We start from the raw sequence: 27,641 nt of genomic DNA, 5'->3' as shown, positions 1-27,641 counted from the left end.
GCTGTGTGATTCAAAGGCTGCCACTTCGCCCGGTGCCTCGCCTTCTCCAGCCGTGAAGCTAAGGTGGTGACTGACTCCCTGCTTGATGTACCACTGAGGCTTAATTCCTTGGAGGTTCTGGATGGAGGGAGGTGTTGAGAGCTCGTGTGCTCAGTGTTCATAGGCAGTTGTTTCAGGTTCCAAGTCAATGCTTTACTTAGATGACCTCTGCATCTCAAAATTGCTTCAGTGCTTTTTCCTACAAAGCAAGTCTCTGTACTGATTCGTTTTGAACTGGAAACTTGCATATTTGTTTGCTTTTTAGACAATTCTGTTACATTTCTGCATAACTCTCTATTCAGAATGCTACAGCCTTGGTTAATATTTGTCAAACGGCGTTCTGACTGTCTAAACTACTGTTTCATTTTATATGTCATCAGTAGGGGCAGAATAAGGAGCTTCGTGCTTGGCCTATTTGCTATAACACAGTCTCAGGGCCATTGCATCAGAGTCAAAACAAGGAGCAGCTTGTTTCCAAACAAGAAGTATGGAGGAAAGTCTTCTCTGAGTCCTTCCCTCTAAGGGAAAAGAGAGGCAAGAGGGGGGTGGTGGTGGGGGAAGAAAGTTATCTTTAACAGATTCTAAAAATGCCTTTTCCCAAATATGCAGTCAGTCCCTTCAAAGGTCTCTTTGTTTATTTTCAGGAAGAAACCCAAGACAGCTGAAAACCAGAAGGCGTCTGAGGAGAATGAGATTACTCAGACGGGTGCATGCAGTGCCAAGCCGGGCCTTCCCCGCCTGAACCTTGAAGCTGTTCCTTCTCTGAGCCCGGCCCTCATCCACTCTCCACATTCACCAACAAACCTGCACACACACACAGGGTCATCTGATTGTGAGTACATCAACATGCTGCTGGGGTTCTTGAAAACACTTCCCTTACTGTGCACCACATTTTCCAGTTGGATGCTCTTCCCATAATGTTCTAAACAGGATCTCCTCAGGGCTTACCTTTTCCCTTCTTTGGGAATTACATCTAAAGCAGAACATATTTGTGTTAAGGTTGTGATAATGCAATCAGCCAGAAAAAGTTAAGAGTGTGTTGTTAGGTCAGGTTGCTGCTTATTACAAATTAAAAAGGGAAAGACCCCTCAAGCATGTCCCTGTCCAACTAGAATTGTTGCTCCTCTCCAGGTAGTCACAAGCTTCTCAATACCCTATCATATCTCCTGACTGGTGGATTTCAGTCTGCGCTGAAAACATGTGCTTGGCTGTGCAGCCCAGGACTGTAAAGTTTCCATGAAGAAAGGGGAGAGTTTTGTGGAGAGTCTGTGAGAGTCTGGAAAATCTTCATAGAGCTGTGTGGTTGTACCAGCTTTAAGGCCCTTTTTTTGAGGGCATTCATTTTCAGATTACTCAGCATGGGTTAATTGCCGTTTAGAAAATGTTCTTCTCTATTTTGCCAAAAAATATAAAAATAAGGGAGGGGATTATTAAAACTGGATTTTGGAAAGTCACCTTACCTCACCAGCTCTTCAAAACATTGTCATTTCACAGAGGTCCTTGCCTGGAAGTCTCTTGGGCAAGAATGTGCAGGGTAATGTGAATCTCATCACTCACTAGTTTTAGAATCTATAGTTTACATCTTCTGCAGTGGTTTAGAATGTTGTAAATTTGCAAGAGGGGGGGCAAAAGGAGATGATGATGACACCAGGTTTCAACAGCTCAGAAGCCAACCAGCCATTGCAAAAACCTGTAAAAAAATCAGGGCATGACAATAAAAAATCAGATTAAAAAGTATGTGTATCATTTTCTTTAATTTAAAAATACTGCCTCAGGGCCAAGCTTGGAAGCAGTCGGGTTATAGGGATCATCACTATCAAAATCACTTTAGCTGCAATTCGTTCCTGTTGGCTTCTGACTTTATTCATTATGAGCTTCTGCTAGAGATCTTGATTTTAATAGAGCTGGTAAACATTGGGGAGACTTTGCTAAATCTCACCTGGTGATTTGTGGAGAAGAAAGAGGTGTGAAACAATTGAACAGCAAGCAGCATGCAATTTAGTATATACAAGAATTCTTTTCAAATTGGAGATATCAGGCTCTTTGTTAAAACTGGGGTGCAGTTTTGTCTTGTAATGTTTTCTGAAAACAAAAAGCTTGTGAAAAGATGCAAAAAATGAGCAGAACAACAAGAAAAAATAATCCTTATTTTCAAACAAAGAATCCCTTTATCCCATTCACAGAGATGAAAGAGTTCATTAGTAAATGGGATTTGAAACCTCACACTGATTTTTTTTGACAGTACAAATGGAAACCCATGAAAGCAACCTTAGGACAGAGGCCAGCAGGGGATTGTAGGGAACTTGGAGAATGAGCTCTTGCTTTTGCTTTCTGAGGTGGCTAAGTTCAGGGTGAGGAATATTGGCAGAGGGCAGCAGGGGAAGGTGGAGCCTGCAGCTCTTCATGTTCTACCTGTTCTGTGCACAGTGTCTTTTAGACCCCTAAGTTTTTAGTGTCCTCAAATCACCTTCCAGATGATGTCAAAGGCCTTTTCCAACCTAAACAATTGTATTATTCTATAAATAGGAGTAAACTGCCAGCCCAGGTTAAATGCTCCTTTCACACTGAAAGTGTGGGGGATTTTTTTTCAGACAATGGGTTTAATAGCAATTTCAGCATTAATATTGTCCTAGCTTGTAAATTGTTGAAATTTAGTTCCCAAAATATAGCTAGAGTCTTGCAAAAATTCAGGAAACAGTAAGACCTCTTGCAGTATTGATCTCTGTTAGCTGATTCCATGTACTTTGAAACCAGCAGAAAATCTCACAATTGTTTATGATGGGTTATGACCTTTATCAGGCTGTATTTGTTAGGGGTGGTATGCATATAAGTGGTGTTTGGCATGCCCTTGCAAAACAGCAAGAACCCCCATGAACTAAAATGAGGCATGATGAATATTTACTGCATATTTATTGTTGCTTTCTACCATGTTTTGTGGTATTCTTTTTTATTGCCTCAATCCTTGGTGCTGGAATATGTTAATGGACACAAAAGATTTATTTTTGTGGCTCCCAATATTAGAAATGGGTTTCCCTGCAGTTACAAATGCTTTCTCCGTACCTCTGATGTGCCCTGTCTTCTGGGTCAATTCTTTCCTCTCACTCTGGAATCTTTCTTTGTCCTTCTCTTCCCCTCCCGTCAGAGCTACATTGCCACATCTTTCTTCCTCTCAACTTTTGGACCCATGGTGATGCTTTTCTTCTTTGGACCAGTAAGACTTACTGTCCTTCCCTCTATCTTTAGACAGCACAACATTACTTATCTTCCCTTGCCCAGACCATCCTACTGCCTGTACCTCCACAGCTGGGCAGATACTTCATTTTCAAAGGATGTTCTTCATTCTGCTGGGGAGTTTTCTAGTGGATGGCAAATAATTAAAAAAAAAAAACACAAAAAAACAAAAAAAAAACAAACAAACAACCACAAAAAAACTTTAAAACTAAAGTTAGACAGGACATTTGGGAGGAATTTTCTCTGAAAATACCAGAAGCACCCAGAAAGAGTCAGCATGGTAGGGTATATCAGTTCTTGGGAAAATGCACAAATGTACAGATGGTTTCATTAGGCCTCATTTATGTATCTGGGGGAAAAAAAGGCTTGGATTTTATGGTCCACCTATTTAAATCAGTTTGAAATCTTCACTGGCCGTTTTGCATGCACAGTCACTAGTGCTTGGCAGAAAACAGTACCACATATTTATTATTATGAGAAATGTTCAGAAGCCAATCTACTTTAAAATATCAGGGTGCTTTTGGAATGATTCAGATCAATTTTTTTTTCCAAGCAAAGGAAATAAAACCTCTGTGATAGCCATCTGCTCCTCAGCTGTAAAAGGCAGAGGTGAAGAAAGCCTAAAGCAATAGTCTGAATGCCAGTCTTACTGATATGAATACTTGGCAAAAAAAAAAAAAAAAAAAGTGGGTAAAGTCATATGTGCTGTACAACATAATTTTGTACAACATAATTTAGGGTTTCATTCTGTAGCATAGTATATTCTGCATGCTGCTTCTGGTGCCACTTATTCCAAATGAAATTGCATTATTCCTCAAATTTGTAGGACTGGGTCCTAGATTTCTGGGTTTGAACACTATTTCCAGGACGGATGAATCTTTAAAGCTAAATCCAGAACACAGGATGCCCGGTGTCCAGTCCCATCTCTTTTAGTCTTGGGAAATGCAATACAGTTGGAGAAACAAGTTAGAGGAAGAGGTGCTTCCTGAGGTAACTGTTTTCATGGAGTGCTTGGCAGATAAAAGACACCACTTTGAATTAATTTGGAATTAAGTGATAGAGTGAGTTGATAGAACTCCAGCTGGGTTACACCTCTAGCTACTCAGCTGTCACAAACAGATCTGTCTGCTTACCCAGAAGAAAGGTGCTCGTGCAAGGACAAGCACAGGTTCTGGAAAGGTCATAAAAAAGCAAAGGAAAGCTTTTTTCAAACAAATGAGATTTGTTTTATTCACAGTTTTTCACATATTTCCTTGCTTATGGATAGAGAGTGCATAAAGTGCATAATAAGGTTGTAGTTCAAAGGCTGAGCAGCCTCAGGTAAAGTTTCTAAAGATTTCAGTGAGAGGAAGAAGGTCATCAGGACCTGGCTGTATTTAAATTGATTTGGTCTGCATAGGCCACTTATTTCAGGAGCCTTTCAGAAAGCATCTATAACTGTATATGTTTTGCAAGAGTGCCAAGAGATAAGATCATTTTGGCAGAAACTTTCACGAGTTCTCAAAGATACAATCAGACAAAACCTTCATTCAGGCTCTGATGTATGCATCTTAACAGATGTGTCCAAACTCAAAGGAATCCCACAGGAACAGTACAACTGAATCTCTTTGTCTCTATGGATAGTTAAAAGAGTTATTCTTAGACATTGGATGGTCCATCTGTGAAGGAATTTGTTCCAGACAAGACAAAAGCAACATCTTTGCAAAGAGTTTCCATGGGACTGAGAGGCAGGTTGGACAATCACTGGAAAAACTTCTGAATCAGTATTTATGATTTTAGAGAACACAGAATTCTTGCAGAGACCTGAGATTCTAGTAAGGAATGACCTGAGAAGAAAAGTAAGGCGTGAATGTATTTTTTTGAATCTGTTAAACAATCATTGGCAGGTTGTCGAAATAAAGGAGGACTTTCTAAAGTTATGTTTTAGCAAGGGACAGGGGTGGTTTTTTGCATTAAATGGAATGCACTTTATAAACACTGTCAGTGATAGACCACATCTGAACTCTTTGCCCCTACGTGCTCAAGTACCATGGCTGACTTGGTCCAATTCCAGCATTTTTCAGCTTTCACAAGATGGGAACTTTGAAGCAGTGTATTTGCTTTTTTTCCTTCTAAGTGCTGGTTTTTGTAGCTTCTTAGCCTTCCAGTATGACAAGGAAAGACAAAGTGGGAACCTCACAAGATTCCTGAACTCCACAGAGCATTGAGAGTGAATGGAATGGAAACTCTGAGGTTTCATTTTCTTGAGCAGCTAGAGGGACCCACCATTCCCTTCCCATGAATCTGCCAGTTCACTTTGCCTGGGTCTAGTATAGAGGCTGGGTAGATCTGAAAGTGGTTTGGCCTCATCTCTGCCTTTTAGGTTTCCTGTGTCTCTCTTCAAGGTTCTGTGGTAGGAAGGGAATGGTTACATGCCCTGATGGTCTTTCCCCTCTCCCTGGAAATTTGTGGCTGTGATTCCCTAGGAACTTCTCTGGAGCTTTCAAATAGTCTTCACTCTCAGTGAAGACAGGAGGCACCCTGATTCTACCAGCTTCCTTGTTTAGGGAGTCAGGCAGTATGTCAAAACTCATTTCAGCTGTATTTTTGCTAATCTATGTATGGCATGTCTTAGCTAATGCTGAATACTTTTAGGTTGTTTTTGGTGACCTAAGAAATTATGTATGTTTAGATATCTATTTTAGATGATATAATAATAATGACACAGGCCTTTTCTGTAGAAAGCTAAACTGAAAGCAAGGATATCCATAGCTCTCAAATACTGATGTCACAACACTTAATTATACTTCCATCTTGCAGAACATTTGAAATATTGTTTAATAACTGCTTCTCTTTTTAATAGTTGTAAGTGATTTCTATGTCCTGTGCACTTGTATTTTTGTTTGTAAAATTGTCAAAGAAGTATCAGTCAGGAATAACTTGTGTTTTCATAGAAGCAGATATGTGTTGCTTGAATTGTGTAGAGACAAAAGTAGGTACAAGTACAGGTATGCAAAACTCTAAGCTGAGCTCACCCTGCCTCTTGAAAAAGCCATCACAATACACTGAAGAACTGGCAGTGAAAGATGTTGTGCTAGTGGTAGGAGCTGGTCTCTATATTCTAATCGGTGCACTAAGTGAGTTTTGTCAGGTTGGTCTCTTGGGCTTTTTGTCTCTTGAGAAATGGCTAATAGCATATGGCACTTCAATTACAAAATCAGTGAGCATGTTTTCAGATGCAACTGTGGAGCACAACTTTCACTGAAGCACAAATCACTTATAATTGTAACACATAGATGCACATTGAAAATTTGTCTAATCTTAAATGTTGGCTCTGTTATTTGATGCCCCTGTAATACTGTCTTAGTATGAGGTTGTGGTGGTGTTTAGTACTTTTCTTACTGCTTTCCATTTAGAGAACTGTCAGTGATAACATGCATAGTCTCAGCTTTGGTTTAAAACTGCTGTGCATGCTCCTAACTCCCATTATTTCAGGGGACATCCTGAAGATATTTCTACAGTGTATCTATCCTTTCTAAATACCAGGGAAAAGGATAATATTTACTGCTCTTTACAGTTACATAGCTTCCGTTCTTGAGGTGACTGAGTGCTGAATGCTGTAGTGTTTCTCTTTGTAAGTTTCCCTTTGTAAGCATTTGGTAATGCTGTAAGTTTCTCTTTGTTCTCTTTGAACTTCTCTTACTTAAGTTCTCTTATGTAAGGCATACTGCAGCCAGTGAGAGACTTACTCTAACTATCCATTAGATGTTTGCAGTCTGTTTCTGAGTTTACTTTGTCTTGTCTTCAGAGTCAACCCCCTTCAAGATTTAACTACTGTTCTTTATGTTCATAGTCTTCAGTAAATCCTTCTTCTGTATATATTTCAGCTGCTTCACTCATGAAGTGAGGGACTGATTGATACGTACAAATATCTATCACTGTTCAGTGTATCAAGATGTTCTAGTACTTTTTTCAGTTATTTGGGATTTTGTTTGTTTGTTTTTGTGCATGGGGTTTGTGTTTGGTTCAGCTGTTTTTTTTTTTTTAATAAGTCTCCAGAGCAGTGCTTTCCTCCCCTTCCCTTGAGCTGGCTTACCTTCCAGCATATTCCATCCTGAAAATGAACCAATAATGTCAATTCCACAGTAGAGTTTCTGTAATATCCTTGCTTACCTTTACTGCTTTCATAGATAGTAGCCTTGTTAACACACTGACTACCTGATCTATCAATCCACATAGTCTGCAGCACTTAGTGGATACCAATCGTTGTTCTGTTAACTTTCTCTGTCTGGTATGTTTAAATAATGTTTTATCGCAGTATTTCTCTTTATGCTTTTGGCGAGTTTTTCTTTAAATTTCCTCTTTGCCCTACCTAATCTTTGTTTTACATCTAGTCTGCTACAGTTTATGCTCAGTTCTATTAATGTCACTTGGGCATGATTTCCATGTTTGGAAGAATAAATTTTCAGCTTTAATGAACTCTTATACCTTGTTATTTAACCACTGTAGCATTTTCTACTTCCTCATTTTTCTTTTGTTGTTCTCGGATATGCATATGAACTCTATTAAAGTATTATTAAGGCCACCTCCCTGCTGTTCGTATGGATTTTACTTCCTTATCTTTTACTTTCAGACCCTTTTTGACTAACATCCTCTTTTTTTTCCTTTCAATAGTTGTTCTTCTTGAAGTTGCACATACCAAAACTGTCACTTTGTGATCTGCTTGAAGTATGTCAAACATAATCATGCCAATCATTGTTACTTCATGTCTTAACCATACATGCTTCTGCTGTCATCTCCTCTGTCTTAATTGGGTGAGAAGATTAAACCAAATGTGCCATTTCCCTAATATGGTCTTCAGAGGAATACTTCAATGTTTGACAGGTGACTCTTGCTTGAAGGAAACTAAAGCAGCTGCATCTCCATATCCTTTTGTCCTACTGTGGCTTGTTAAAAAGCTGTGCAGCTCAGTGCTTGCATCTCTCGCAATTAGTCCCTTGTGCTGTAGGGAAACACCTTCCATGCGCTGAGAAACATTGACTGGTGTCGTAGTGGCCTGGTTTGTTGAAGCTACGCAACTCCAAAGTTGCAGGTGTAAAAACATACCTGGTCACCTCCTGCTCCTTTTCACCACTATGATCTGTTTAGCATGGGGGCTTTTTGCTCTTTTCCTCTAAGCTTCCACAGTCACTTTCTCCTCCTTTGTTTACCTGTGGTAGAGTAGCCGTGTAATCTTTGTGCTATGATCTCCCTCTGTAACTTTAGAACAAGGTATGGCCAAACCAGTATTCAAATTAGAGAAAACCAAAACAATTCTTGCATTGTTCTCCACTGAATGACTGAACAAAGGGACCTCTTTCATTTGAACCTTTTTTTGAACTGAAGCCTTAACATGGTAGTGGGAGAGAACCTGAAACATAAAACCAAGGGATTGTTTAATACCACCTACTAATGTTTATAAAGTGTGCTAGGAGGTGTTGCAGAATAAAATCATGTTCACAAGAAATGTGGTGTTTGATCTGCTCTCTGGGTGAGAGTCAGTTGAAAGCCATCAGAATGCCACTGAACTTCATTTGCATCAGGCTGTTTGCCTGGCATCCCAGCCCATGGAGACCACAGCGGCATGTTCTGCCTGGTGCTGTGCATTTGAATTCCTGAGGATACCAAGTCCTGTTGTTTCTAGAGGGGATGCCATTGTGCCACCCATTTATATTTTCTACAGCTGTTTTCATTGTTCATGAGGCTAAAATAACATGAGATCCCAGCCTTATGTGTCTACCACTCAGGAAATAGAGTACAATGAGAATTGAAGAATCTGTCAGCACAAATATCTCCTTGAGGAATTAACTGCACCTATGAAAAAGAGATAAACAAATCTTAGAACCCCTACTCATCCCAGCTTTGTTGTGTTAAACACTGAAAGGATCTCTGCCTGGCTGGGATGTGCAGTATATATTCTGTATCCATCTGTGACATGTGGTGAAATACTTCTTCTTGAAAGCCCACGAGAGGGAAGTAGTATAAATTAAGAGTAATCTCACAGCAGCTATTTTTACGTTCTTAACCAGTGAAAATGTAAGTGTAGCAATATTGTGCATCTATTAAAAATCTTGAAAGGCTCTTTATAACTAGATGATAGGAGTGATAACATGTAATTTATTGATGTTACGCAGATAGAGGAAGAAACCCACAAAGTAGCAATTTTTGTGTGAAAAGGGGTATGATACAGGAAATAAAAACAGAGAAAGGGACTTCTCATAGTTTCATGCCTGTGTGGGCAACCATGTCAATTTTAACAGTACCTTGTACTTTGATCCTATGTTACATTTCAAAACAGGGCATATTCTCTGTATTCAAAAGTGAAACTCCCAGATGCTATCTCTAGTGTTTTTGGATGAGTAGAGGGTAGAATGTGCCTAAGGAAGACCTGAGAAGTAACTCCCATGCATTGCATTAGTATCACCTGTTGGTATCTGAATGCTTGTGTATACATGTAATTCCAGGGCCTTTTCCCCAGGGAGTTGGGGGAAGCATTGGAACTGACAATGTACATTTAATGCTAGAGTTCCATCTGATAGTATCAAGCCATCCAGGAATGCTGTGTTCTTGCTTATTGCCTTGATTTATTAGTCTAAATTGTTCTGCCATACATTTCTATTCCTGTCAAAGCTAAGTAGGTGGTTTTGGAAATAAGTCTGGTCCCAGAGATTGCAGAGGTCTCACTGAGGACAGGAACATTTCCTGTGGCCTTCAGTATTGTAGACATGAGAATGTTCTGTTTCCTGCTGTGATTTAAATCTGAATTATAAGCAGGCCTGACCACTCGTCCCATAGACTCAAAATAAAGAAACCACAGTCCAAAACATTATGAATATGTGTCTCACGATATTTCTAAGTTGAACTATTCACCCAGTTGTACTAGTTGAAAAGCACCCAGTTGTACTAGTTAACAATTATTCTTTCACTAGTACATAAAAATACAAATGGAACAAATAACCAAAAAATATCTAGCATTTTCATGTGATAGCTTTCCTCTACTCAGGGCTGAGACAGAGGCACTGGACGAGATAAGAATCTTTTCTCAGCCCTGAGGACAGGCATTTACAATTTTTCATCCATCCCTTGTTTCTCCCATCAACCATAGTTCTGTGACCAGAACAAAATCTCTTTCCAGAGAAATGCCTTTCAGTGTATCATGGAGGAAATAAGCAGTGCTCTTCCACAGGCTCTCCCACAAAACTCATCCGTAACTGGCTGCACCCTTTCCCTAACAGACTGCTACAAACACTCTCTGCAGAGGATTCTAGCTTGAATAGAAACCTTCTAAACAGGTAATTACCTTAAGAGGTTTTAATCTATATTTTCCTTTTTACCAAAGCCCACAGGCTCTCAGGCTTACTGTATTTAACCACACTCAGGTTGATAAGAATTTTCTCCTTGTCTTTCTGCCTGGGGGAACACCTGACACTGCAGGACAAACATGAGGGAGTTCATGGACTAGCAGGTGTCTCTTTTGGAGACATGTTTTAAGATATTTGCACCTGTTAGCCTTTTAATTCATTTCATCTCCAGACACAGCTCCCACCTCCAACCCCAGCCCCTTCTCCTCCCTAAACAAGGTTTCTGAGAGAGAATATAAGTTTATACAGTCTCCCACAGCAAGACAGTCAAAAGCAATCCTTATCCACTTTCCTTATGGGGGTTCAGTCTGAAATACACTATTAGAATTTAAACAAAAGCCTGTAGGACCATAGAATAGCAAAACAAGTCACCTTGTTTGCCTCTATTTTCCAAATATTTTTTTTTTCCAAGAAGCATCCCCCTAATCTTTTTTTGAGTAGGGAGTGCTCACACCAGCATCACTGGCCCATCTCCCCATTTCCCTGCTGAGTGACCCTCTTGCTGTGGGTCTACCAGTGAAACATGCATTCCAAATAACAGCACCTGGCACTGGGAAGGAAAACGAGCAATAGATGCACCTAGATTTTGAAAGAGCTGAACTCCCTTATACTTACAGCCCGTTGAAACAGTTGGACCATGCTGGGGCTTGGCAGGATAATGCATGAGCTCTCTGGGAACAAGAGAGTGTGGTTGAAACAGATTTCATGTAGGACATGAAAATGTTCCCTACTGAAGAAGGGATGAGCACAGCGTTGTTTTTCTTCCTAGGAAATGGTGCCATCATGTGGAGATGTTGTTTTTCCTCTGTTTCTTGTTTTAAGAGGGCAGTTGTGAGGTCTTCTCCCTTTACATTTTAAAGAAGTGCATTGAAATGCTATTTGGCAAACTTATATTTCACTAGCATAAATAGATTACAATTGACTGGGGCTCAGGAATTAGCACCCTTGAAGTGATATGGCTGCAGCCTGTTGAAATCCCAGTTAATGCAGCTGTGATGACAGCTCCAGGGCTTCTTCTGTAATGTTATATATGTTGCTTGGAGATGGTGTAGATACCCACAGAAGTATCCCCCATCCATGCAGTTAATTTCTGTGCTATGGAGATACAATGGCATGGCTGTAGATAGTCTGCAGACAAGGTGTGAGAGAGGAACTGAGATAATCAGAGTGTGTGTATATGTGTGCCACTGTTTAGTGTGGAGGTGTATTTGACTGGACCTCAGATATGTGCCTGGGAATAAAAAATGTTTTTTGTCTGTGCACTCTTCGAAGTGTCTTTGGAATTTCTAAAATAGCAAGTATACAAATCGGATTGAAAGTGGGAAAAGTAAATATACTGGCTCAAAATGTAATACTTCCCTAACTTAAAAATAGCTGAACATGCTACAACACTGACTTTGGTCACTACATTGCTATGAATTGGAGCCAGTTTTTACCTGGTGTTTTACAGTTGTAAGTAGGATGCTGACCCTAAAGAGAAATGGAAGAATTAAGGCACTGGAGTACTTTGAGAAGAAAACTAGTTTTTTTTGTAAGCCTGATGAATAAAACTTGAAGAAACTTGTGGAATTAATTCTTTATATTTCTGTAGTATTTTTATCCAAGGATGCAAAACAATTCCTTGAGGCAGGCAGTCCTGCAGGATTGAGTAAATGATGCTGTCCCTGTTCTAGGTGTGGAGCAAACTGAGGCACAGACGTTGCCACCTGTGGTTTTCAGAGCAAACAGGATTAGTGCCAATGGACACCTCCTGAGGTGTGTCAGGCAAAGCACAGGAAGGTAACTTTCTGACTGCCCCCTGCCCCCCCCCCCCCGGCCTGAAGGCTGAAATAGAGGCTTTTGTGCTTGACACTACGGATTTATATCCACTGGGTGTAGAAGCCAGTTTATATACAGAACACTTATGGGTTAGTCTTCAGTTTTATGTAAAATGGATATCTCATAATTCAGTAAATGCTAAAAAGGGCAGGGCAATTAACTGAATAAATCATCTCTAGGAAATGTGCTGAGCATTTTCTAGTCTGCAGAAGAAGTCTCCTGAAAAAAAAGTTTAAGCAAACTCTTATTTGCCATCTCCTTGGTGTGTTTTCTCCTTCGAGAATAAGGTTGTGTTTGTGTGTGGATGCATTTCTGTCTTTCCAACAAATGTAGTTATTAGCTACAAAATTTAGAGAAGTTTGACAGCTTTCAGAACACAGTGATTTTTTCTTCCATAGAGTGTATTACTGACACATTAATAGATATTGTGCTGGTAAAAATACAGTACTTCCTGTTAAATGTAGACTGCTACATATTTTGATTGTAACAACAATCTGGTAGGGTTAGGGCGATTTGTGTAGTGTCATCTGGTGTTTGTTTTGGATGGATATTATAGAAGGAGATACTGATTTTCAAGATGTTCAAGCAGATGATTGGGTGAAAGCTCCAGCAAACCTTTAAAGCAACAGAAAGCAAGGGCTACTCCTGGTCAGATCTCCTGCTGAGGATACAAATGTTCTTCTGTGTTCCTGAAACTCCATAGAAGTTTTTCCTCTTGCAGGCCCCTGTTTAGAATGCGGCCAAATATTCAGAAGAATCAGTCTGAGCAGGCATGGCTGAATTGCTGTCTGCCCATCTTTGAGATGCACTAAGAAGTCACACATTGCCAGGATTTCAGCATTTGAATTCTGGTCACTTCCTTGAGTGGAAGAAATGTTACTCCACTAAATTGATCCCAAAGAGTTGAAAGCTGATGCAGGACTAATGTTGTGTATGGAGACAGTAGACAGGAATTTTTGCTCTGTTAATCCAGTTTTATAGTAACTAACTTGCTAACAGCAGAAGATAAAGCTTTATCAATTGGGGTAAATCAGGTCATTGAAGCTGAAGAAAGCACCCACAGTTGTTGCAAAATGCAAAGTTTGGAATATGAGACACTAATGTATGGAAATGAGAACTTCCTATAGAAGTTATGGGGCTATAGTAGCCTTCACATTGTGATGGTCATACTGTATTTTGAGTGAACTGTTGTGTTTAGGAAAGAGTTGAGATCTTCATTCCAACATAAGAATTCTTTACTCACATACATCTTTCTTGAGGAAGATCTGTTTTGATAACAGGGCTCTGTTTGTTTGGGGTTATTTATTCTGTAAGATTTTTAAAGAGTATCATAGACAATGATATATAGGCAACTCCTTCATTCACCTCCTTCGGCTAGAATACTTGATCTATGTTTGGGCTGCATTTTAAGTGGAAGAAGATGGAAGAAAATAAGAAGGAGGAGAATACCTATAACCAGTGAGGATGATTTGGAGACCTGAGTTTGTATTTTCTAGAAAAGACAGGTCTAAAGAAGAAAAGTGAGGCACCTTCCAGTATATGAGGGAGTGCTGTAAAGAGGAAAATGGTCAGTAGCTCTCCTTGTTTGTTAGGGGAAGGGTTTGGCTGATCAGTTTCAAATTTAAATACTATGAAATCTCTTGCTAGAAAGATAATAGACTGTCTGTCTGGGGAGGGAGGAGAGATCCACAGTGTTGTTTTTGCAAACATAGTAGACACATTTCTGAAGAGATAGTGTAGGTAAATTATTCCCACATGAGAAAAAATAGTAGACTAGATGACTGTCTGAAGAAAATGCATCCGTTTGATACAAACAGGAGGCCATCCAACAGTTGGTGTGGAGACCAAGGATTAAGGATTTCCAAAACCATGTATGGTAGAGAAAGAGAGTAAGGACTAGATGATACCGCTTGTCTCCAGCAGCAGGAGGTTATTATGTTTGTCGTGCTCTCAGAAACTAGTGGCTGGATTACTGATGCACAGAAAAGCAGTTCCAGAAGTAGGAAGGCCACCTACCAAGCCTAATTTCTACATCTTTGTCCTAGCCCAGATTGTTCTCCCAACTAGAAAAACACTTGTAATTTTGATAGTAAGAACATAAAGAGACTATATTTTGTATGAGATACAATGTCTCCAACTTTTCTGCCATCTCTCAAAGTGTGCGTTCTTCTCAAGGCAAGGCTTGGGAAGGTTGTCAGAAAGACAAACTAGGCAAAAACACCAAGCTAGTTGATCTTGTCTAAGTGAGACATCAGTGAGATGTTTTGCTAGGTAAATTTTCTAAATTCTCCTGTGGAAGATTGAGGCAAAAATTATATCTGTCTCAGCAAGCCCACCAGTTCTCAAGGATATAGAACAATTATTCTCTATTCCCCATAAGTATGAAAGCAAGATATAGCCTTTGCGTTTCACTCTGCTAGTCATTCCTGTGAATGAGCACACAGTAAGTTTCCAAAAAAAGCTTGGATTCCAGCATCCTAGGCAGTTTTGCTTCAGGTGAATGCTGTGCTGAGGTGCTGAGATACTGCTGAGTTGCAGTAACTGTGATGGGTTCATCGCCACTATGTTTCTATAAATGGTAGTCATTACTGTGCAATGAACTTTGAGATACCGTGATTTTAAAAGACACTAGAGAAAATCAAATTCTCTGATATCCTTCAGTTATGAGCATTAAGACTTTCAGCAACTGGCTTTGCAGAAAGGGACATCTAGTGGCTGTACAGAAAAAAACCTTGCAAAGCGCATTTTCAAATGTACAACGTAGCCATTTGTGTATGGCCTGCAGTGTTCGATATTCTGTCCATCTTTTTGGTTCTACTACATCATGTGTTTTCTGGGGGTAGTTTTTTATGGTTTTGACAAACAAAAACATCACCATTTAAAGCCATTACTTTCAAGCTTCCTGTAGGTCTGTGCATGGTAACTCGGGCAAATGGAAAACTGCCTCAAGCCATGCTTGATGTACTTCACTGCTGCACTTACACGTTTTCTATAGCATCTTCCAGGAGTCCACTGCCTGCTGTTTCCTTCTGCCATTGCCTTCCCCTTTGGTACTGTACTTGGAGAGCTTGTCATTGTTATTGTCATGGTAAAACCTACTTTCTTTTGAATGCCCATAGCATAAAAGTCAGCAGGAGGGGTGGATGAGATTCAGGGAAACACTAATCTAAGCATTCAGTCATGTATTACACAACAAAAGTTTTTTCCTTTCCCATCCACATTGTGCTCCTTCTTACTAGTTGAGGATGAATTCCATGCATGTTTCTGTGAATAGCCTGACAGTTTAATCGGTACATTTGCATACGGGCAAATGAAGCTTTTTTCAAAGTTGCACAGTAATATGTTTCACCTTTATGCCATGCCAGCTTCAAGTTGTATCCCAGGAGGATTTCAAATGTGCATAATCTGTGCAGTTGTCTGGGCTTTTTTCCTTTCTTTTTTTTCTGCCTTTTTTTTTTTTTTTTTTTTTTAACTGGCAAATGCCTATTCATTGCCCATCTGGGTAAGAATGGCCTTTGCATTTTCACACCCATTCTTTCCTATATGGTTTGTGAATACCCCTCCAATCAGAACTTGCTTCACAGAAAGGGGACAAAACCATTTTACAGGAGTTTCTCAGAATAAGTCCATTGGGATCGCTACCTCATGTTTACTGGACAAAAAAAAAAGGGAGTACTTAACAAAGACCACTTGAATTTCACAGAAAGTTTCCCACTGTCTCGAGTTTAAAAGAGTGGCAGGCCTGAGGAGAGCCCTAGACGGGAGTCTTTCTCCTGAGCTGGGCATTCTATGCAGTGACGAGTAGGTGAGTATGCCTGTGTGCAGCTGGGCCTTGTGAGGAGCTGACACACTTTCTGGCTTGTCCAAGGCTCTAGGAGTCTTTGTCAGAATGTGGCATTTACTTAGAATCAAACCTGCATTGGCAAGTCTGTGTTTTGTGGGCAACATCACCTTTGGACTTTCAGTTTAGAACATCATGAAGTAGGGGTCAACCACAAAACTTGGATCTGGACCCGGTTTCCTGCCAAGAGGGAAAGGATCTGCCTTGGACAGCAGGTTTTCCTACAGACCAATCTCTGGAATTTGTTAAAACTGCTCTTTATATTGATGTGGCTTGTGTAGTAGTGTTTCTGACACTTATACAAATAATTTGTTTGCCTGGACTTTGGCTACATATGGTTTACAGTGTTGAATGTCAAGGAAGGTGGCCTGGAAGAATCATCCTCAAAATCTGTATTAGCTATTTTTAACCATTTATTGTGTATCTCTTCCTATGACCCTTCTTTTATCCTCAAGGAGTAAATTTCGGTTGCTTCTCAGTTGAAGAAGTGGTAGATGTTCCAACAATGAGAGGATCTTTTTAAGGGCAAACTCTAATAGCAGTAAAAAATAATGCCACTTATGAAGTGGCTCAGTTGGCTTTCAGACCAGCTCCTACACCACAAGGAGCATCCTAGATCAGTTCCTATAGGAGAGCTAGTCACATCACTCTTACAAATGCATACAAATCTCTTTTTTGTAGCCAGGATAAATTTCAACTGACTGTTTTCATTAAGTTTGCTAAGGACTTCCCTAAATTCCTCCCATGTTAAACTATGACAGGACCAAATACACTGTGGCTACACAACTCTTAATTCCCACAGCCAGGACCTGAGAAGGGCTGTTGAAACTTATAGATGAACCTTGCCCTTCCTCGTTTCTGTACGTGATTTGTGGGTAAATGGCAGAATTCACGTTCCCAGGAAGGCATCCAGTCTTATGGTGCATGTCACACCTTTTTGGAAAGGAGTTGTCCTAAGGATGCATTTTTCAGAGTTCTGCTCACAAAATTAATTTTATCTGCCAAGAAGTATAGTAACAAAGTAGGTTTCTTTTCTCAAATCAAGTGACTTGTCTGTAGCATCTCTGGTATGTGTAGAAAATTCCACATTGTGCATGTTCAAGGTAGGATTTTTGGGTTATTGTGTTACACTGCTGCATATTTCTTCTTATTATCAAATATCTCATTTGACAAAACCAAGCATAGAGATGTGTTTCTGTGAAAGTGAGTCCTAGGAGCAAACTAGGTAGTCACTGATACTACACAAAGATAGATGGAGATAAATGGGTACCTGTACAATCACTTGCTATGGCCTATAGTAAGTCTTGAAAAGAGGTGTCACCTATTTATCAATAATTTTCCACCCTTCTGTTGCCCCACTGGTACGAAGCTTTTGCCAAGGATTCTGACTTTTTGTGTAAATACATTTTAGATTCCTGTATAATCTGACATGTTTGACAGGGAAGCTTCTGGAACTGCCCTGGAGGCCTCTAGAGAATTACTCTACCAGGAAGGAGGAGGAAATACATCTCTTCTCTACATTATTTTCTGTAATAATAATTGCAGTGCCCTTGAAGGAAAGTCTCACAGTTTCTAAGATGTTTTTCTAGTCCTATGGTCAGTCCCATCAGACAAAGAAGCTCAGGTTTCCTGGCTAAGCTTATGAACAAGACAGATGTATTTCACAACCTCCATCATGGTGTTAGTGATTTCCTTCTTGCTTCTTCTATGTGAGCATCCCCTCAGCCTGCTAATCACACATGGAAATTAGTAACCTTCTGGTACAGGTTGGTTTACATCTGTTAACATGGGACTTCTTCAGATAGCTTGGCCCCATTGTGATTTCCAGTTCCTGACTTTGTGCTTCCCTTTAATCATCAGCTACTTCAGAGAATTAAAATAACCTCTTGTGTCCAAGGTGGTTTCTCTTGGAACCACCAGAACAGAGGGTGCTTGAGACATTGGTAGTGAATAAATGGGAAGAAAAAGGGAGAGCAGGGAGGATGCCACATTTGCCTGCAAATTGCAGTGAGTAGTGTTGGACTTCTGTGAGTGAGATGTAAAGCACTCCTTTGGGTGGAGCAGGGAGACGTTGCTGGGCTACAAGGCATGAGTATGCCTATCAACTGCTTTCAGTGCTGTCTGTTTGCTCTGTACATTTGTTAGACAGTGGCAATAAGCTAGTTTAATTTACTTACACTTAGCAATTTCTATTTTTGGATGCTCACACATTACCAAGTTATTGTGGCAAGAGTGGTTAGATCTTTGGTGGGAATATGCAAGACAAAATGCCTGTAATATTAGTGGTGGTTTAGCATTACTTTGTCTAATTTTCTGGAAACAAAGGTGCCGCATGTACTACAAATCCTTAAAATAATTATTAATAGTGTTTTATTTGTTTACCACTCAAGGGGCAGTTGATTCTTCATTAAAAGGTGAAACCATAGTTTCTGCCTGTCAAAATCCAAATAGATGGAAATCCCAGGAAAGGAAATGGGAAAGCATTGAAACTAAAGCAAGCAAGATGAAGATAGGGAACAGTGGATTGGGAGATTGAGAAATTTCTTTTCAGTCACTTGTAAATTTTGAAGATTATGTTAGCTCTGTATCCAAATTGGTTAGATGCTTTTCTAAACTGTTCTCTATTTAGATTATTCAGCCAAACGAAGACAAAATCTTCCTTGGAGTAAATGTCTGTAATTTTCCCGTTTCTGTCAAGTAAATAACAGCAGGAGAACATTTGTTTTTATATGATGGCATTCTGATGCAAGTCAGAACTTAGGATATGCTAAAAATGAAGGGGACAGCTCATGGTAACTTTTTGCTTTGGGTTTTTTCAGAGAACTGTTTGTCACTATTGGGTAGCAAATGTTCTAAACCACAACCCCAGACAAAACTCTGTGTGGGATTTTAGGAACATTTACAGCCTAAATCTTGAACCAGATTTGGATTTTACAAAGTGACTGCCAGATTTTTTGATAGAAGTAACTATACTGTGAAACACAGGATCTAAATTCCTTAAAATACCAATCTAGATGGAAATCATATTTTCATATATTCTTTTTGCATTAACAACTTAGGGTCATTACAGATTCTGCTCTCTTCTGGCATAAATCCAGTCCAGAGCTTAAAATTCAGCTTTAATCCATGTGCTCAGTGTTTACAATTGGCTGGCTCTAAGCTCTTTAAAGCCAGATAAACTGATAGGAAGTCCAAGACTCAGGAGTGTGATTGGAATTCAGGTCCAGCTGCACCTGTCTTCATTTGGTTTTGTCCAAAAATTCAGGACTTGAGCTTCTGGAAATGAGTAGGGAAGTTTACTTGCAGCCTTACAAAAATGATGTGTTCTTACCAATGCCTCTATGTGTGGTTTTTCCAGTGCAATCAGTTTTGTTTACACAGTGGGAAGTTACCTTTGCCAGTGCTCTCACTGTGGTCCTGCAGAGGACAAGACTCATTCTGTTCTTTTTTTTTGTTTGCTTTTGTCACCTGCTTTGCTCCAGGTAACATCAGTTGCAAGGGGATGACAGAGCGCATTCATAGCATCAACCTTCATAACTTCAGCAATTCTGTGCTCGAGACCCTCAACGAGCAGCGCAACCGTGGCCACTTCTGTGACGTGACGGTCCGCATCCACGGGAGCATGCTGCGTGCCCACCGCTGCGTGCTGGCGGCTGGCAGCCCCTTCTTCCAGGACAAGCTGCTGCTGGGCTACAGTGACATCGAGATCCCCTCAGTGGTGTCAGTCCAGTCTGTGCAAAAGCTCATTGACTTCATGTACAGCGGGGTGCTGCGGGTCTCCCAGTCAGAAGCCCTGCAAATCCTCACAGCCGCCAGCATCCTGCAGATCAAGACTGTGATTGATGAGTGCACAAGGATTGTCTCACAAAATGTAGGAGACGTCTACCCAGTGATTCAGGATTCTGGCCAAGAGACACCCAGGGGAACACCTGAATCAGGCACCTCGGGGCAGAGCACTGACACAGAGTCTGGCTACCTGCAGAGCCATTCACAGCACAGTGTGGACAGGATCTATTCAGCCCTCTATGCCTGTTCCATGCAAAATGGCAGTGGGGAGCGCTCCTTTTACAGTGGAGCTGTGGTCAGCCACCATGAGACAGCCCTGGGACTCCCCAGGGACCATCACATAGAAGACCCCAGCTGGATTACCCGGATCCATGAACGGTCTCAGCAGATGGAGCGGTACCTCTCCACCACTCCAGAGACCACACACTGCCGGAAGCAGCCGCGTCCTGTCCGAATTCAAACCCTGATGGGCAACATCCATATTAAACAGGAGATGGAGGATGACTATGACTACTACGGGCAACAGAGGGTGCAGATCCTTGAGCGCAATGAGTCTGAGGAATGCACTGAGGACACTGACCAAGCAGAAGGCACTGAGAGTGAGCCCAAAGGGGAGAGTTTTGACTCGGGTGTCAGTTCCTCCATTGGCACTGAGCCTGATTCCATGGAGCAGCAGTTTATGGCTGGTCTGGGCCGGGATGGGCAGCAAGAACCTACTCAAGCAGATCAAAATGATGTCCCTGCTGATGGCACTCAGCCGCAGCAGCAGCAGCAACATGTAGATGCCAACTCTTCCTCACCAGAGAGAAGCAATGACGTTGAAATGGACAGCAAAGTGCTCACAGTCAATAACAGCACCGAAAAGGGGGCTTTGCAGCCTTCTGTCAACACATCTGTTGCCCAACCATTGCCAACCACACAGATCTACTTACGCCAGACAGAAACCCTCACCAGCAATCTAAGGATGCCACTGACTCTGACCAGCAACACTCAGGTCATTGGCACAGCTGGCAACACCTACCTGCCTGCCCTTTTCACCACACAGTCTGCTGGCAGTGGCCCTAAGCCTTTTCTCTTCAGCCTGCCCCAGCCTTTAGCTGGCCAACAGACACAGTTTGTAACAGTGTCCCAGCCCGGCCTGTCAACCTTTACTGCCCAGCTGCCAGCCCCGCAGCCCTTGGCTCCGTCTGCGGGCCACAGCACAGCAGGTGGGCAAGGCGAAAAAAAGCCTTACGAGTGCACTCTCTGTAACAAGACTTTCACCGCCAAACAGAACTACGTCAAGCACATGTTTGTACACACAGGTAAGAGTGCTTCCCTTTGGCTTGCATGTGGAGCCACAGAAGCCCCTTCACAACCATGGACTTAGATTTTGTTTGCCAATCTGCCAGCCCCCAGCATAAACAGGAGGGAGGGCTTATCCAGGGAGCTGGCGTCACTGAACACTTCCTGGCCTTACTGCACTCAAGTTGAGTCCCTGCAGAAACATACAGATCCCAAATAGGGGCCTAACTATGCATGGTGCAGAAACAAGTTCATTTCTCTTGGAGTAAAATGCATCTTGCACCCATCCAAGGAAATGGTGAGCATTCATTGTATCCTGCAAGCTGACCAGGCAATATTAAGTGGAAGAGAGGAAACTAATAGGTCATAATAAAAACTATATCTACTAAGAAAGGGCATCCCCATGTAGGTTTTACAGATATTGGGGGGGTTAAGCTCAAGAAGTGGTGAGGTTAGGGCAAATTCTTTACTGGTGGAGCTGCAGCAGTAGGTTCAGGCCCAAATGTTACACACACTGCCACAGATTTTCTAGATTTCGCGTACTACTATAAGAAAGTCTTTCTGTACCTCACTGAAGCTGATTGCTGTAATCCCTTGTCTCTTGGAAAATCACTAGATATCACTAGGTATCACTAGATATGAGTACAGAAACAGAGGGTTCAATGAGAAAATATTTAAAGAATATATGTAGAGCATAATGGAACACAACATCAGCACCTTTCTGTTTAAAACTGTGCCTGCTTTAGTACATGGTTTATGGTCTGTTGAGATAACATAGGTAACCATATTTGCCACTGAGCCAAAATTGCCTTTTCTATCTTTGGCAAGTTATGAGACTTCAAAACAAGGATATGTGTTTTACATGGAGGAGTTATCATGGGTTCAGGACTGCTATGCTTGCTCCAGCCCTTGACTCTTTCTGCTGTTGGAGAGAAATTCTAGTTTAGAGAAAGAATAAATATTTCTTTCACCAAGCAGTGGCTTTGTTAACATTAGATCTTAAAATAAGTGTTGGGTTTGTGATACATGGAGGAGAACCTGGAAAAATTGCCCAACATGCCTCTCTGTTGGATGCAGTAGATTTCAATTCCATGTGTAGATGTAAACTTTTAACTTCAATTTACCTGTATGTATCATTTAAATGAAAAACTCCTCTAGACATCTACAGCAGACATGTATATGTACATATACAAAAATACCAACTTCTCAGGACTGATACAAAATGCATAATTGCAAGGATCAAGAGTCCTGAATCCCAAGGTAATACCAACCAAGGAAATTGATAGGCATCTTCAATCATTAATTAATATTTTATTTGTGTGGGTCTGAGAGTGCCCTAAAAAATGGGCTGTGGTGGCAAGGAAAGATTTGGGTAGATAAATAATTTCAAAATTCATTTAGGAGCTAACTGGCTCCTGGCAGAATAATTTCACCTTAACCAACAGAGAGCTAGGCTTCAAAAAGCCCTCCTGAAAATATTTATTATGTGTGCAGCCTCAGAGAGAGTCTGTATGCTACCTTTTCTAGTGCTGGACAGGATCATTACAAAAATAGAGGGGAGACTTTTCCTTAGACCTCTTAAAATAAGCCAGGCAAAGTGGCTCTGGAAAAGATCCACAGAAGAAATTAGAGGTTTGGGAGATGCAAATGTTTGAATTAATCTTTCTGTTTGGAGGGCTCACGAGAGAAGTCATGGAAGAGTCCAATCATAAACCAGAATTCAGTAACTTAAAGGCCTCTATATCTCTGTATGTTTTTATGCTTCCAAAAACTACAGTCTGATGTAACTTTCCATGCAACAGAAACCGACTTCCTTTTCTTCTTTCACATGGGTGCAAACATATTAAAGATTGATATTTTTCCATGTTCCGTGTAGACTCACTTTAATATATCCCACAATATTGTGGAAATACAGTGCCCGAGTGTATGCAGTGTCTGCACTTTATTGGGCAACATTGCCTTTCCCACATATCACACTGTGATTAGTACTGGTTTAAAGGCTGCAAAAGACATGCCAAGGGGATCACAGTAGAGCACCAACATTGCTGCTTCCACACCTTTCTGATCTGGTGATAGGATGAGAGGAAGTCATTTGAGGAGTGGCTGAGGTCACTTGGCTTTTTCAGCCTAGAGGAGATTGAGGGGAGACCTCATTGTGACCTACAGCTTCCTGATGAAGGGAACTGCAGGGGCAGGAACTGACCCCTTCTCTCCTGTCCAGTGATAGGACACAAGGGAATGGCATGAACCTGTCTCAGGGTAGATTTAGATTAGATATTAGGAAAAGGTTCTTCACCCTTTGGTTGGGGTTGTTGGGCACTGGAACAGGTTCCCCAGGGAAGTGGTCACAGCACCAAACCTGGCAGAGTTCGAGAAGCTCTTGGACAATGGCCTTGGGCACATGGTGTGATTCTTGAGGTGGTGCTGTGCAGGAACAAGAGGTAGAATTTGATGATCCTTGGGAGTCCCTTCCAGCTCAGGATTCTATGATTCCATGACCTCAGTGTCAGCACCAAGTATCCATTATGGTTAGGGTTCAAAGAGCCGCAGAGCCTACATCACCAGGAGCACAGGGGCTGGAAAAGGGAACCATGTCCAGGCGCTGACGTTGCTTCTTCCCCCCTCCAACTCAAGATATGCTCTGATTCTATTATTTTAATCATCCTATATTGCTGTCTAATACCAGCCAAATACAAAATAAAGAAGCAAAAGGAAGAACATGTACATTTAATTCACTGAGCAAAGTTTTCTCTGACTTGAAAATGAAGAATCACGGGAATAAAGAATCTACAGTGCTCACTTAGGAAGCACAAAAATCTGCATACAAAAAAAGAAAAACTAAAGTTTTGCAATTCTTTAGAGTGGAGAAATCCCAGGAAGGCTTTGAAGCTGAGATTAAAAAGCCACAACCCAGTGTATCTTGGAAACATAAGCAGGCAAAAATTAAGGTGTTTTTGTAGCACAATCTTAACAGGGTCTAGAGTGGAGGAGACCAACTTACTACAAACTCTGGGACATATATTGCCCAAGGCAAAAATTACCTCCATAAGTACAATCAGCCTCTTGTAAGTTAATCAGATGTTATTCTAATTGACACACTATCATTTTCCACATCATCTGTCATGCATATTGGCCTGTCTACACGCAGCACAGTACTGTGTGTGGCACAGCCATCAGGAAAGCAAGGACTTAGTGTTTTGAGCAAGTGTCTTTCACCAAGTAGGGACAAACTCATCACAAGTGCAAGGAAGAGGAGTGAGTGGATTTCATTCACGGATGTCACCATCATACATGCAAACCATGCGATAAATAGAAACAGAAACTTGAGGAGATAAAAAAGTAGGTCTTTCACATCTAATCCATTTTAATTATCTCCTCTTAAAATTGAGTATAAGTAGCATATGGTAATCTCACTATACAATGAGTGAATTATATATTACCACAGGCATGTCTTGGTCCCTGAAGACTGACTCTTCAAGATTTACAGCAGTGCCAAACAGACTGTAAAAAGAAGGAAGCAGGATGTCTGTGGAGAAAAAAAAAAAAAGAGGGGAAATTGCAGAATAACCACAGGAAAATAATTTTCTCAATCAGTGAAACAGAGGATCGTTTTGATTCTTATAGAGCTACAGTACCATCTCTATCCCTGACAGCCTGGGGATGATGAATTCCACACATGAAATATACTGCAAGTGATTCAGAAAGCAAATTAAAAAGTAGCTTTTGATGGGGCATTCAGGGTGTTGGTTGTTGACTACATTACCAGTGCAGCACCATATTATGAAAACATTGCTTGATACCATGAAACATGAGACCTTGCCTTATCTTTCAGAACTCTGAGCATGAGGAGGATTTAAGAGTAGTCTGAAAAAAACAGTATATGTGCTCGGCTAAGTATTTTTTCCAGTTTATCTTTGTAGTCACTGGTTTGTCTGAACATGATCAGAGTTCAATTATAGAAGTTTCTGTAATAAGTTCTACAAAAATCCTGGGAGCACATGACATGACATATGTGTTTTATCTCTCTAGTTTACCTCATAAGGTGTTTGATTTAACTGGCAGTTAAATCGTTCAAGTTTCCTCTGTCTTGCACTGGAAGTTTATCTGTTAGGTTGCCCTTTGCATAGTGCTGGCTGGCCTAGGCAATTCTGTGTCCTGAGGTTCCCTTTTCCAGTACTCCTTGTACGTGCTTCAGCTATGACATTTGACCAGAAAAGGGAGCAACAAATGTAAACCTTTTATAAAGTGTTGGATTCATCTGACAATCTCTGTCACTTCTCTCCTGACAAATTGAAAGCAATTTGACCGAAATGAGTCTGGCCCAGGTCAGCTGTCTGGTAATCACTGATTTGTCCCTGTTTTTATTGCATGCCGGTAAGGAAATGGAAGCACCGAAAGGTGAAGTAGCATGGCTGAGACCTTCCTGTCTAGAAATGAGCATGAGGAGCACAGACAGGAGAGGCTATGCCATTGAAATTGGGTGCAGATGCCAGGACCTTTTAACTCTAGTTCTGTCTTTCTCAGTGCCTACCTACTATGTGAACTTGAAGAAATCATTTGAGCTCCTTTTTACTCTATGTGGATACGGAATTTCTACAGCCTCCTCTGTAAAGCATTTTGAGACCTCTGGTTGAAAAAATGTTGTGTGTAAAAACGCACTGATTAACAGACTTACTCGTTATTAGCCAGAGCACCCCTCCAAAGACCCCCATGAGACTTACCATTAGTTTATTGCAAATAGTTCTACTGAACTGGTTTAATTTTATGATTTTTTTTTTTGTCTGTTTCTGTCTCTCTGTCTCTCTCTCATTGGTAATGGGCAGGTGAGAAACCACACCAGTGCAGCATCTGTTGGCGCTCCTTCTCTTTAAAGGATTACCTAATCAAACACATGGTGACACACACCGGCGTGAGGGCCTACCAGTGCAGTATCTGCAACAAGCGCTTCACCCAGAAGAGCTCCCTTAATGTGCACATGCGTCTCCACCGCGGGGAGAAGTCCTATGAGTGCTACATCTGCAAGAAGAAGTTCTCCCACAAGACCCTACTGGAGAGGCACGTGGCTCTGCACAGTGCCACCAATGGCACGCCTGGAGCCACCGGCACTGGCGCGAGGGCTGTCCCTGCCGGCGTGGTGGCCTGCACGGAGGGGACCACGTACGTCTGCTCTGTCTGTCCAGCTAAGTTTGACCAAATCGAGCATTTCAACGACCACATGAGGATGCATGTGTCAGATGGATAAGTAGAATCTCTCTCTCTCTTTGTTATGAACAACAAAAATAGAAACAACAAAAAAAGCTATGGCACTAGAATTTAAGAAATTATTTTTGTTTCATTTTTACCTTTATTTTCCTCCTTTTTTTGGGTTCATTTTGTTTTGTTGTTTTTTTGTACTACATGAAGAACTTTTTTGCCTGCTGGTACATTACATTTCCGGAGGCTGGGTGAATAATAATTTTCCCAACCTCCCTTGGATGGTGGCCTTAAGGCCAGGTAGTGCTTCATGAGCTCCACTGGTTGGATCTCTAGCTACTGGCCTCTAAATACAACCCTTCTTTACTACAAAAAGCAAACAACAAAAAAAAAAAAAAAAAAAAACCACAAAAAAATTTAAAAAAAACAGACAAAAATAATAAAAAAAATCTTTTTTCTCACTTGTGAAGAGCACTACAAATAAAGAAACAAAACAAAATATATTACAAATCTACAAGGCCTACTGTCGTTATAAGTACACCGCTTGCAGTGTTTCAATGGACATGATTCACATTGCTGACCGCTTTTGGACTTCACAGTATCCAGTTAGAACTGTGGAATATTTTGCTTCTGGTTGAGCAGCAACCAGAGGAAACAAGGCCCTGCTGGTTTCCACCACGTGTCTGCTTTCTCACACACACATGCATCCACAAACACACAAAAAGGGCTGAGGGGAATGCGAGGCAGTGTGGCTTGGATAGTGTGGAGTCCCTGCAGGGTGAGGAAAAAGAATCAGAGGTTCCTCACCTGGATTCTGCTCCATCCCACGCTGTGTGGCACACCCTCCCCGCTGCTTTTCTCGTACCACCACCACCACCTTATAGCAGAAACTAAGAAGATTCAGACAACAAGCAACGGTGGCTTTTTTGTAATTTATTCAGTGTCTTCGCTGAGCACAGGGCCTCAGCACAATCAAGAGGGACTTTCACAGAAGGCAAAGAGAAACACAGAGGAAAATCAAAGATATCAGAGGTTGCAACCTATGGATCTAGGTACAAGAGAAGGGTTAG

At 41.1% G+C, this 27,641-nt stretch overlaps 1 protein-coding gene across 1 annotated transcript; it reads left to right on the top strand.

Moving 5' to 3' along the window:
• Positions 1-27,641, top strand: ZBTB20 (zinc finger and BTB domain containing 20). Its single transcript, XM_053972010.1, has 4 exons — positions 1-63; positions 684-871; positions 19,791-21,398; positions 26,202-27,641. Exons 3-4 carry the CDS (start codon positions 19,811-19,813, stop codon positions 26,618-26,620), a joined length of 2,007 nt encoding a protein of 668 aa, XP_053827985.1. The 5' UTR covers positions 1-63; positions 684-871; positions 19,791-19,810; the 3' UTR covers positions 26,621-27,641.

The sequence above is a fragment of the Vidua macroura genome, chromosome 2 (assembly GCF_024509145.1).
Source record: "Vidua macroura isolate BioBank_ID:100142 chromosome 2, ASM2450914v1, whole genome shotgun sequence".
Taxonomy (NCBI): domain Eukaryota; kingdom Metazoa; phylum Chordata; class Aves; order Passeriformes; family Viduidae; genus Vidua; species Vidua macroura.
This window is presented reverse-complemented; position numbering and strand designations above follow the sequence as displayed.